Source organism: Indicator indicator, chromosome 15 (genome assembly GCF_027791375.1).
Source record: "Indicator indicator isolate 239-I01 chromosome 15, UM_Iind_1.1, whole genome shotgun sequence".
NCBI lineage: Eukaryota > Metazoa > Chordata > Aves > Piciformes > Indicatoridae > Indicator > Indicator indicator.
In genome coordinates, this window is record NC_072024.1 from 22,600,027 (window position 1) to 22,612,047 (window position 12,021).

General features: G+C 45.4%; 1 protein-coding gene across 1 annotated transcript in view; it reads right to left on the bottom strand.

Moving 5' to 3' along the window:
* Nucleotides 1-9,272: 9,272 nt before the first annotated feature.
* The window catches only part of IQSEC1 (IQ motif and Sec7 domain ArfGEF 1), a 58,875-nt gene continuing 56,126 nt past the window's right edge, over nt 9,273-12,021 (bottom strand). The window contains exons 12-13 of the mRNA XM_054387542.1: nt 11,812-11,861; nt 9,273-10,279 (exon numbers count right to left, since the gene is read on the bottom strand). Of these exons, the coding sequence (XP_054243517.1) occupies nt 9,698-10,279; nt 11,812-11,861 (632 nt within the window). The 3' untranslated portion in view covers nt 9,273-9,697. The remainder of the gene's footprint in view (nt 10,280-11,811; nt 11,862-12,021) is intronic.

The window sequence follows — 12,021 nt, forward strand, 5'->3', positions numbered from 1 at the left end:
TAATGGCTGTCTTGACTCCTTGTCTTGCTGCCCTTCGTTCCTAAGCTGGCCACATTTTGGGTTGGTGAATCATAGAATCATAGAATTGTCAGGGTTGGAAGGGACCTCAAGGCTCAGCCAGTCCCAACCCCCCTGCCATGGGCAGGGACACCTCACACTACAGCAGGTTGCTCACAGCCACCTCCAGCCTGGCAGCAAAAACCTCCAGGGATGAGGCTTCCACCACCTCCCTGGGCAACTTGTTCCAGTGTCTCACCACCCTCATGGGGAAAAACTTCTTCCTAACATCCAATCTGAATCTCCCCATTTCTAGTTTTGTTCCATTCCCACTAGTCCTATCACTCCCTGACACCCTAAAAAGTCCCTCCCTAGCTTTTCTGTAGGTCCCCTTGAGATACTGGAAGGCCACAAGAAGGTCTCCTTGGAGCCTTCTCCTCTCCAGACTGAACAGCCCCAACTCTCTCAGTCTGTCTCCATAGCAGAGCAGCTCCAGCCCTCTGCTCATCCTCGTGGCCCTTCTCTGGACACCTTCCAGCACCTCCAGATCCTTCTTGTAACAGAGGCTCCAGAACTGGACCCAGAGCTCCAGGTGTGGTCTGAGCAGAGTGGAGCAGAGGGGGAGAATCACCTCCCTGGCCCTGCTGGCCACACTTCTCTTGCTGCAGCCCAGGCTCTGCTTGGCTCTCTGGGCTGCAAGTGCTCACTGCTGGCTCCTGTTGAGCCTCTCATCCCCCAGCACCCCCAAGTCCTTTTCTTCAGGGCTGCTCTCCAGCCAGTCCCTGCCCAGCCTATATCAGTGCTTGGGATTGCCCTGACCCAGATGCAGGACCTTGCATCTGGGTCATGAAGAGACCCTCAGAATGCTGGTGATTTAATGAAAGGGCATTTAACAAAAGAACAAGTACTAAAATTAAACACAGGCCTAATGAACTGCTTTGCTTTGCTTACTTATCTGCTTACTTCATTTTTGACTTGTAAAATGCAAATCCTTTAATCCTGACAACCAAAGAAATCGCCACTTTGGCTGCCTCTCATGCACTGTACTGCACCTTAGGAATAGGACTGGAACTCTGAGGGTGAAGGAAAGGGGTAAAGTAACAAATATATCTGATCTCCAGCTCCAGCAGCTGTGCTCACTCATTGGTTTTTGTTGTGTATCTTTGTATTCACATTGTGGGGATCCTAAAATCTTCAGCATAGCTGTCAGAGCCCTGTGCATGCTGACCAGGCTAGCTAAAGCCAAAGGGGAAGTTAGAGATTGGAATCATCTCCCTAGAGAAGCAGTGGATTCCCCTACATTGGACAGTTTTGAGATTCAGCTTGACAGGGTGCTGGGCCAGCTTATTTCAACCATACTATTATCTAGAAAGGTTGGACCAGATGATCCTTGGGGTCCCTTGCAACCTGCCATTGTGTGATTCTGTATTATACAAGTATCTAGGGCTGGACATCTGGGAGGAGGTGAGGAAGATTTCATTCATTGAGTTTATGTGAGTCAGCCACACAGTCAAGACCAGAGGGGTGGAACTCACAGGAACCACAGGAATCTCAATGAGAAAGGGTTTTCCTTTTCACAAGCTCCTTGATGCTATGATTTGTAACTAGTAGTTGGGGATAAGATGCAACTGCTAAGCACTCATTTTTGTGACAGCCTCTTGGAGGGTGAGCTTTACAATGATCTGTACTGACTACTTGTCTTTGTAGGAAACATGGAAACCTTATTTATGAGAGAAAAGCCCTTTGATAAAGGCAACAGGCAGGAAAGGTTACATGCAGGATGCTGCTTCTCACTAAGATTACAAAACTTTCACAGTTCAACAGTTAGAGGAATACAAGAGAACCAACTTCCAAAACTGATTCTGAGCTTCTCATCTCGGCATGTTCAGTTCTGGTTAAAGCTGTCCAACTTCTCTTAGCTTTGAAAGAGGGAAAAGAAAGAGGTGATGTCTGCTCCTATCAGAAAACAAGGTGAGGAACCCTGAGGTGACCCCAGCACCTTGCCATCTTTGGGGTGGAGTGATGACATTACTGCCTCTGCAGGGAGCTTGTTTCTATAGCTGGCTGATGGTATGAATAGCCTGCTCTGCTGCTCAGCCTTATGACACACTGGGTTAATTGAGCAGAAAGCCTTCCAACCTGATGTCACTGAGAGGGAACCTGTCTGGCACTGTGGCGAAATGAAGGTGCTGAAGGCAGGGTGCCACACCAGTGCCACAGCCCACTCCTGAATGGAAGTGGTGGTAGCTAGACACCTCCCAAGGGTCAGGAGAAGTGTGGGCCCAGTGGCATCCTCCCCAGGCTACCTACACTGAGGACACAAGTGCTAGAGCTGAGGCCACCCTCTATTGAGACAGGTCAGGCTGGTTGTGGTCAGTACAAAGGGAGATGATCTGGAAACTTAAGGAATCAACAAAGAGCACAGTTAGAAGACTGCTTAAGAAAATGATCCCCAGAGTGAAAACAAGGCTGGGCAGTTGGGAAAGAGCAGGAACAAGATGCCTCATCAGGAAGTTCAAAGGAACTAGAGCAGCAGCCAGCATGCTCCACCCTGCTCATTCAGTCAGTAAGCATGAGAACAGCACTGTGAGCACATCCCAAAGGAACACCTGGGGCCTTCCAGTGCAGAACAAATCACATGGTGGTAGCACATCCACAGCATCAGAATGCAAGCAGGCTGCCATAGCACATTGAGAAGCCTCTTTGTTTCTGCACTGACACAGATGGTATCACACCACTTACTGTGTCCCTCCTAATGCTGTCTGGAACTACAGCTGCAAGCACACTGCTGGCAGCTGCAGCTCTCTGCAGCTTAGTTCCACCATTCTGACATGGAAACATCTTCAAACTGCACTGTCCAGAACTGCAGGTGATGCTGATAGAAAAAGCAAGAGATGTGGTTTGACTTTTGCTTCAGAACACGCCCAACCTTCTCCTTTCCCTGAGTTTATTTACAGCTTGTCTCTGCTTTCTCTGCCACTTGTTCATATAGCTTCAGCCTCCTTCAACATCAGCAGACCTCTCTTCACTATCATCCTGGAGCAGATAACCCCTCAGCTGCCAGAGAGCTCTTCACAGAGCCACAGACTGGTTTAGGTGAGGAGGGACCTTTCAAGGCCATTCAGTCCAACCACCCTGCAGTCAGCAGGGACATCTGCAACTAGAGCAGGTAGCTCAGAGCCCCAGACAACCTGACCTGGAATGGTTCCAGGGATAGGGCATCTCCCTCCTGGCAACCTGGGTCTGGGTCTCACCATCCTCAGTATCAAATATTTCTTCCTTCTCTTCAGCCTGAATCTCCCTCTGTTAGTTTAAAAATCATTCTGTGATCAACCAGGACTGCCACAGTGCTGCCCATTTCAGTCTGTCCCACACACAATTGCATTCTTCAGAAGGAATTAATACCAAAGAGATATGGATCAGTAAATGAATCTCATGAAATTACCCTGCAGTTTTCTTTTCTTTTTTTTTTTTTACTCTGCCATACTTTCCAGTAGCTGCTCAAAACCTGGCATTCAATAATATAAAGATCTGTTTGCATTTAGCTCCTTTAGACATACTTTATTTACTGAAAAAGTGCCACTACGGGTCTGAATTACTCAATAAAAACATCCACCAGCCCTTGCAGCACTTCCAGGAAAACAGACACAATTCCCTCAGTAGCCTCTCCTCCCTTTATGCAATTGTTTTCACCTTTTCAGTCAGACAGATGGTAGGAAAGTTCTGCACTTGTCTTCCCTGTGGGCATGTGATGATGTTGCTCATTGCATCATGTCTCCCATCTCTGAACAGTTTAAAAGAAGCTGGCTTAAAATTACATCTTGGGAAAGGTGAGAGCAGGAACTGGTATTTCCACTTTGGCTCCTGGTTACATGCTGTGGAAGTAATGCAATGTGCTTGAAACAGAGATCACAGAATGCCAGCATGGTGGGGGTTGGAAGGGAAGGATTCATCCAGTCCAACCCCCCTGTTAAAGCAGGGACACTCAGAGCAGGCTGCCCAGGATCACAATGTCTGGGGGGGGGGGTGTGGTGTTGGAATTTCTCCAGAGAAGGAGACTCCACACCTCTCTAGGTTTCAGCCTGGTCTCAGTTCAGGTAGGGAGCAGCAGCATTTAAATGATTTCTTAGGTCTTACTAAGATGATTACTTAGTGGTTCTGCTTTTAAAATGGATTAGGAAAAAGCTCAGGTTTGTAACAACGTGTCTAAACTCTTAAATTAGAGAAGACAAACTCCTTGCCTTCTCAAAATGCAGAGGTAACAAAATTCTGAACATCATAGGTTCTAAAGCAGGAAGTAGAAGCATCCAGTAAAGAACATCCCTGTGAACTCTTCCACTAACAGGATGTTTCTAGGATGCTTCAGTTAGCTTCTAATGGGTGGAACAGCTCAGAGGGACAGCACATGGGGAAGTATCTAGTGATAAACAAATACTTACCTCCCCAAACCTCACTGATCAAGGTGTACATCCTGAGTTACAGCCATGGTTGGCTATTCCCACAAAATAATTCATCAATCTCCTAAAATTGCTAGGAAAAACAAGCAAACACAGTCTTTAGTTGAAAGCAATAGCTGGGCACCAGCTTGCGCACGCTTTACTGACACACTATCATCCCCTTGAAGCCCAGGGGATGCACAAATACACACCCACAATTGACTCTGCCACAGGTTGCTATCTAAAGTAACTTCAGGAGTGTAACAGCAAGTACTGAGAGGGCCATGCTAGTCTGCAGAGAGCCTTCTGTGGTCTAAAGTAAGAGACACAACAAGTAAACACAGGTCCAAGTAGTAAGAGCACAAACTTACTCAGTTACATCACTTACTGAAGCAGGATGATGGTTCCCTGCCAGCTGGCACAGAGGAGCACTGAAGACACTCCAAGCCTGGTCCAAAGGGTGGAGGTGACACTTAAGGACTGCTCCCTGGGGAGGACAAACTTGGAACACTGGAGTCAAGGGCAGACAGTCATCTGAGCATGAGCTCCTAAGGCAGTGCCACAACCAAAAGGTAATGGGAGCAGCTGGGCATGCTGGCCAGCTCGTGTTTAAGAAGGCTCAGAACCTGGCTACTGTTTTGCAACCTCAGAATGCTTTGGTAAACAGCACACCAAAGAGCCTCTTCAGCGACACCTCTCAGTGGCTGTAGATCAAGGTGTTGTAGTCACTGCTCTTTGTTGTTCTTTGGAACTACCTTTCTCTCCAGCACCACCAAGAAAAGGCAAACCTGTTGGGAAGGGAGCACAGCCTCCCCAGCACTGACCTCCACTCCCACTAGCCTCTCTTGAATTCAGAGTGAAGACTGACAGCTCAGCCCCTTTGACACGAGCAGCAGCAAGCCCTTTGGCCAGGATACCCTCAGAAGGAACCTCCTTCAGTTCAAGTCTAGGTCAAGGTTGAAGCTCTTGGATTACACAAAATGAGAAGCAGAGAGTTTTAAATGATTTATTTGATTTCTCCACATGATCACAGTTATAGTTTTACATCAATAGGGTCTGTTACTACTTACAAACAGAATGCATATTAAAATGAAAGCACTCCTCTCTTCCCCAGAGTTACAAAAGGGGTCTCAAGCCTCCCCAGAACAGAAGCTTCTTGTAAGCATAATGGTTGTTGGTGTTTTTAATTTTTTTTAAATTTTTAAAGTCTTTAACAGTCTGCATTCAAGACCTAATTCTAACAGTTTAATACAACTCCAAGCTGATTTAAGTTCCTAGCAGGAGATAGGCAACCTCCAACGACTGCAGACTGATAGTAGCGCTAATTTACACACTATGTACAATGCAGAGAATTCTCTATTCCCCCTACTGGTCCCATTTTCACCACTCCCTTTTCTCTCTTTCCCAAATCGAATCTTGTCATTGGTTCCAATTTGTTTGTTTGTTTTGAACCTTATATACACAGTACTCCATTTTGCAGGCAAGAAGTGCGATGGTATTTTACAAGGGGAACAGCAAAAATGCATGCTTTAAACTGCCGAAAACACACAGCTTCATGTGGAACAGCAAGTCAACATCTAGAGAGTCATTGTTTAAATATCTGCTGACTGTCTTTCAGCTCATTTTATCAAGAAACAAGAGGCTTCTGCTGCATGCAGTACATGGATGGGAAAAAATCATTCTACACCGTATGGTTAGACTTGGCTTTGGTTAGCAATACAAGACGCATGTTATATTAGGATGAGCTTGGTTTGCTGTTTTTACATTGGTTTACATTTCAGTCTTAACTTAAAAAGAGAAAAGAAAAACCTCCCAATAGATATTTGATTGTTGTCCCAGAAAAGATTATTGATTTTGTTGTTGTTGTTGCCACACTTTCATCCTTTACGTTTCCCTCTCACTTTGTCAAATTACTCCTTGGCCGCATCAGTTATGGGAACAGAGAGCCGTGGGCACTCTGGGCAGTTCTGTACCAGTTTGTAATGGGCAATGGCATCTGAGGAAAAGCCCTCTCCCTTCTGCTCCTGCCTGCAGGCTGGAAAAAGTCATTTCCTTAACCACAGGCAGTGCTGAAGCACTAGCATCTCCCTGTTCCAGGCATGATCCACACTGCTCTAAGCAATGGTTAATCGAAGATGGAGCCAGAGAGGTTTTACTGTGACCCTAAGCAGGCAGCAAAGCTCTCCACACTCACAGTGACACCAAGACACAGTTGGTTGTTTCAAAGTACATACAGACATACAGTCTAGAAGGAAAAATGATGGGAAAAAGAATCAGCTCCACTGGCTTTCTCCTCATTGACTTGAAATAATGAAGAGCTCACAAATACTGTGCTCTTAGAGGACCAGTTTTGTTTCATAATCTAGCCTCAAAGGGACCTGGGATTGTGCACATGCAATTTCAGGTGCCTGAAGGGCAGGCATGAACTCCTTCCCCATGCCTATGTGAAACCAGCTGTAAATCCTGGGGGGGAGTCTGCCTGCACATTTGTGACATCTCCTGAATACCGAATTGGCTGCACATGGAAAATCAGTGGTCGAGCGTTTAAAAACCAGTGTGCAAACTGAAGAGCACTGATATGTAACTCCAATTGAGGTGAATGAAGGGGGTTTTAAAACATACAGCAAACGCAGAGCTGGGAGCCTGAACATCTCCAGTGCTCATCAACACAGCCAGAGCCAGATCTTCCCCTCCACTGCTGCCACTCATTTTGTATTGACCCCACAGACAGGCAGTGCTACTTACAGGGTGACCCTGCACCTGTGAAGCAAGCCCAGCCTCCACCCTCAGTGAAGGGAAGCATCCTTACCTCTCTTTTAATTAAAAAATGGAGTTTCTGAAAGATGTTTGGACCCAAATAGTTCTTCATCTTTTCTGGAACAACCCATAAATTACAGTTTAGACTCGACTATTGGTACAGATGTATGAAGAAAAGTCTACATATTGAAATATGTTATCACTTTTACTTCAACTAATATCAACAGTAATATTGACTGATAAACACTGATATATTGTTGCAAATATACAATATGTAGAGTGTAGCCTCACACTACTAACAGTAGATGACATGCAGACAGTTTCTACTTTCCCTTATAAGAACAGTATATAGCTTTTAACTGCAAGGAACAGAGCCTCAGGGGAGCCGTGGGAGCCCTCTGAAGGTAAGCCGCAGAATTTAGGACAGTATGAGTGATTCTGATAGGTAAAAATGACTCCTTTTGTGTGAAGGGAACTGAGAGGAGAAGGAGCAGAAGGGGAGGGAAACCTATTGCACAGATGTGAACCCAAGGTGGACAGCTCTACACAAAAAAGGCTAAACTCTAGATTGCTGTATTTGCTGTCTGAGGAGATTAACAAAGTGCTCAGTTTGCAGCTCTTTTGCTGGTATTGTGAGAGCAATGGGATGAAAGGGACAAATTTGTTCAGCCTCCCCCCGCCCCCCCCTGCCTATCAGAGATGCCATGAGCAAGCCAACATGAAAAGTCACCCTCTTGTACTCATGCCCTGACAGCAGAAAGTCAGCTGGCCTTTGTTGTTCTTGCTTTTACCCATCTCACACTGGACCTTTCTGTTTTTTGCTCATCCTCTTCAAGGTTTGCTTTTAGGCTCGGTACAGTTTTGCAGCTGTGACTCCTTTGCCTCTATTCTTTAGGTGTAAAGTCCTTGCAGTGGCTCACAACGCTGAACCTACAAAGTAGGTGCCATGTACAGCTTGGTAGAGGTGTTGGGGACAGAAAGAGTGGATAGAAATCTGCAAAATGGTTTGGTTACAACACAGAAGCAACGACAGCACAGCCTGCTTTCATGTGATGCCCTTGCAACTAACTGGACTATGGAAGTGAAGGTTTGAGCATAGACTCAGCCTGCTGAGTGCTGGGCACTTTTCAAACTCACAATGTGATGGAGTAAAAAATGGTGAAGCCACTTTGTTGCTAGCACATGGCTACATGGAATTACAGAGCTTATTTATTTGCTTAATTTTATATATATATATATATATAGATCTCTATAAAAACCCTAGACTAAATTCTAAAACAAACTTTCAAGTTTTAGAGCACTTCTCTGTTTGGAAATGCTCTGACTAGAATTCAGCTTGGCCTGGGGTGGTGGGGAGGGGGTTAAAAATGAGGAATCATGGTAAAGAGGAAACCAAGTAGCTGAGGAGGATGGAGGAAGTTTGCCGTTTATCATGTCTGAGATGAATGTTGTTGCAGTGTGTACATGCACCTGGCGGAACTCCTCCTTCCCTGTGTGCTTGGAACGAGAGAGATGTGGGTCATGGAAGTTCACAGTTATCCCAGCCTTTAAAAGTGTCTTAAGAACCTGTGGTGTGACCAATGCTCAGAGGTGCCCGTGGGTGAAGTCGGTCAACCCTACGTTGCTACGGTATAATTACTGCGTCTTAACGAGTTTGCTTACCTGAAATAGCAGAGCAGTTAGGATACTTGGTTACCTTGGATAGCGCTGTGTTAAGAAAATCAGGACTTGATACAAAGCAGGATTGGACTACGACACTGAGACTCTACGTTAACTTGGCACGTTTAGTAGTGATTGCTTAGAAACCTCAGCAAGCCCAAGAGGGCTTGGAATGGAAATACTGAAAATACGTCTGGGATTTGGTCTACTCTTTCATACTCCTTAGTTCACCTATGATACTGTCCTAGCAAGTTAAGTGGAATTCCTTTGGAAGATCTATATTGCTAAGTTTTGTGGACTGAAAAAAAAAAAAAACAAGAAAGAAATCCCTTTCCAAGCACAAATGTTAACTATACAGTATATATATATATATATATTTATATGTATATATTTATATTATATAAAGTTACTTACGTACTTTCATCAACCATATCAGGTCTACTTAATTTTTGTTTGTTTGCCCATTGCCAAGAGAAGAGCAAGAATGTGACACTGGGGTCTGTATCTCTTTTTTTGCCTTTTCTTTTTTGTTGGTGGTGGTTCTTTCAGAGATTTAAGTGTAAAACCTCTGAGGGGGATGGAGGGGAGGGTGGGTTTGGTGTAAAAGGTAGCTTTACTCAGGTGCAGCAAGCAGCAGGTTTTCACAAGGCAGTCTGGCAACCAGGACTAACCAAGCTGGTGGGGGAAGTAAAACCAGTGTCGGAATGGTTTTATTTAAGTTACAGCAAGCCTTAAAGCTCACCCGGCTCCAATTGGCATGGGGAAATCTGACCACCTGACCCGGTGCTTCCTCTTAAGTGCCTCTGCCACTGCGTTTAAAACTAAGGTCCCGGGAGGGGCAGAACCTCCTAGACTATTGTGCTGATGCCGCTGTGTTTGGGCTTGGTGCTGGCGGAGGTGGAGGGCGGCGGTGGTGGCGGCCCGTGGTGGTGCTGGGGGTGCGCGGCGTGGCCCGGGTGCGGCGGGGGGTGGGCAGGGTGGGCGTGCGGTGCGTGGCCGTGCGGCAGGTAGGGGGTGTGCGGGGGGTGGGGCGCGTGCTGGGCGTGGGGCAGGTGCTGGTGGTACTGGTGGGGGTGCTGGATGTGCTGGGGAGGGTGGTAGTGGTGGTGGTGGTGGTAGGGCGGAGGGTTCTGCTGCATGTGGCAGTACTGCGAGTGGTGGGAGTGCACCTGCGCCTGCGTCTGCCCCTCGCCTGGCCCTGCGTGATGCATGGCGGAAGGATGCTGTGAGTGCTGCTGATGGGGGATTACTGGAGGTTGCTGTGATGAGCCAGATGGTGGATGGCCTTGGGAAGGTGCCTTTCCCCTTTTACTACCAAATAAGGAACCTAGGAGTGAGGAGGAGTTAGGCATAGTCTGGTGAGGGCGAGATGGACACTCTCGGGTTGATGTAGCTCTTCGGCGCATGTGAGGACTGCTAATGATGGACCCCTAAAAAGAAATTAATAGAAATAAAAATTAAAAAAAAATCTTAAAATGTTTAAAAGAAAAAGTTCACACTGATCCAACAAACTCCTCCTTCAGTCAGTGTTCACATGGGTGGACTACATTAAGAGCTCTAGGGGAAATTTGTCTTCCACCTTCTCTGAGTTGCCAGTGAGGCATTTGTGTCCTTGGGGTATTTTTAAGCACTAATATTTTTTTTTTCTTTTTTCTCTCAGGACTTTTAATATCAAAAGTATTTTATTATCAACTTGAAATAAGAAAAAAAAAATGTCACTGCAGAGTAACATGACATAAGACCTAGGAGTGTGTTTTTAAAATGAAAAAAGTACACTTTAAAATACTGTAAAAACAAAACAAACCAAAACAAAACCCAAAACAGAACATTTTTTTTAACACCAAAAAAAAAAAAAACCAAACCAAAACACCTGCATTGAATCCCAGAGTTAAACACCCAGCAGCAAACATTACAGTTACAAGTCAGATGTTTTAAACTTTGGGGGGTAGGGTTGGGTTATTTTCATAGTAGTTTTCCACTACTATATATATGCCACAGTGCTGCTTCTTCAGGCCTACCTCTGAAATTAAAGTGTTTAATGGAACCACACCACTTTTGCCACTAAGGTTTCTAGGTGATTGTGTTCTGAGCAGTGGTTGCTATGGTTTAGCCTGGGACGGTGTATCTCGTTTCTGGAAATTTATATTTTTGGGGGGGGAGTCTGGGGGGTTAGGAGGCGAATTGTATCATTTAAAAAGAGCTGTGGGACACAACAGTACTTAGGCAAAGTGTGCTAGATTGACAACTGCAATCTACCTAAAGCAAACACAAAAAAAATAACAAACCCAAAACCCAAACCAAAACAGAAAGAGAACAAAAAAACAAAACAAAAAAAAAAAAGAAGAAAAAAAAAATCTGCAAGCTGAATTTAGAGACATGAACAGTATATATAAATGGTTTGAAGATGAATGAAATCTCATGAAATCCACATTGAATTCACCTGGCTTAGCATATTTTTTGTTGTTGTTTGGTTTTCCTCCCATGCCCTATCTGTGCAATTCCATGGGGTCATGACTGCAGACATTGAGCAACTGAACTCGAAAAAGAAGCAATGGGAATGGCCGAGCATGACAGTCGAGAGTGGGAGCTAAGTATCAAACAGCAAGAACAGTGGGCTTGGTAACAAAGAGCAAGTGGGCTTTTAAAGCTGGGACCAGACTGGAATGGTGGCAAAAGGACACATCATATTCATTGAACCATGCTTGCAGGAAACCAAGGGAACAAAGGTTAGCTCAAACCAAAAAAAAAAAAAAAATGGCATTGGTCTAAACCAAGCTGTCAGTGCTTTGGAAGCTGGCAGAATACGGAGTGAGTAGCCTAGGCATGCATTTTGTTTGAGGCAGGCAGGTTATATGTTAGAAGAAAAAAAAAAAAAAGAGCAAAAAAATATATGTATATATAAAAGAAAGGTTTGAAATGCACATCATCACATCCAGCTAGACATCAGGAGCTTCCTACTTACTTCCATATTGCTGTCTAGCGATCCTGCACTGCTGCGTCGCCCACGCTTGCCTGCCCAGGACATGCAACACCAGAGATTAGAGACTGAGACAAGACCCGGGTGAAAAACAGCTGCTCCCCCTCCAGCACTAGAGGAGTCTCTACACCCAGCTAGGGGAAGGGGTGCTCAGGGGACTGGTACAGCAGCTACCAAGGCAGAAACTTCCATCTT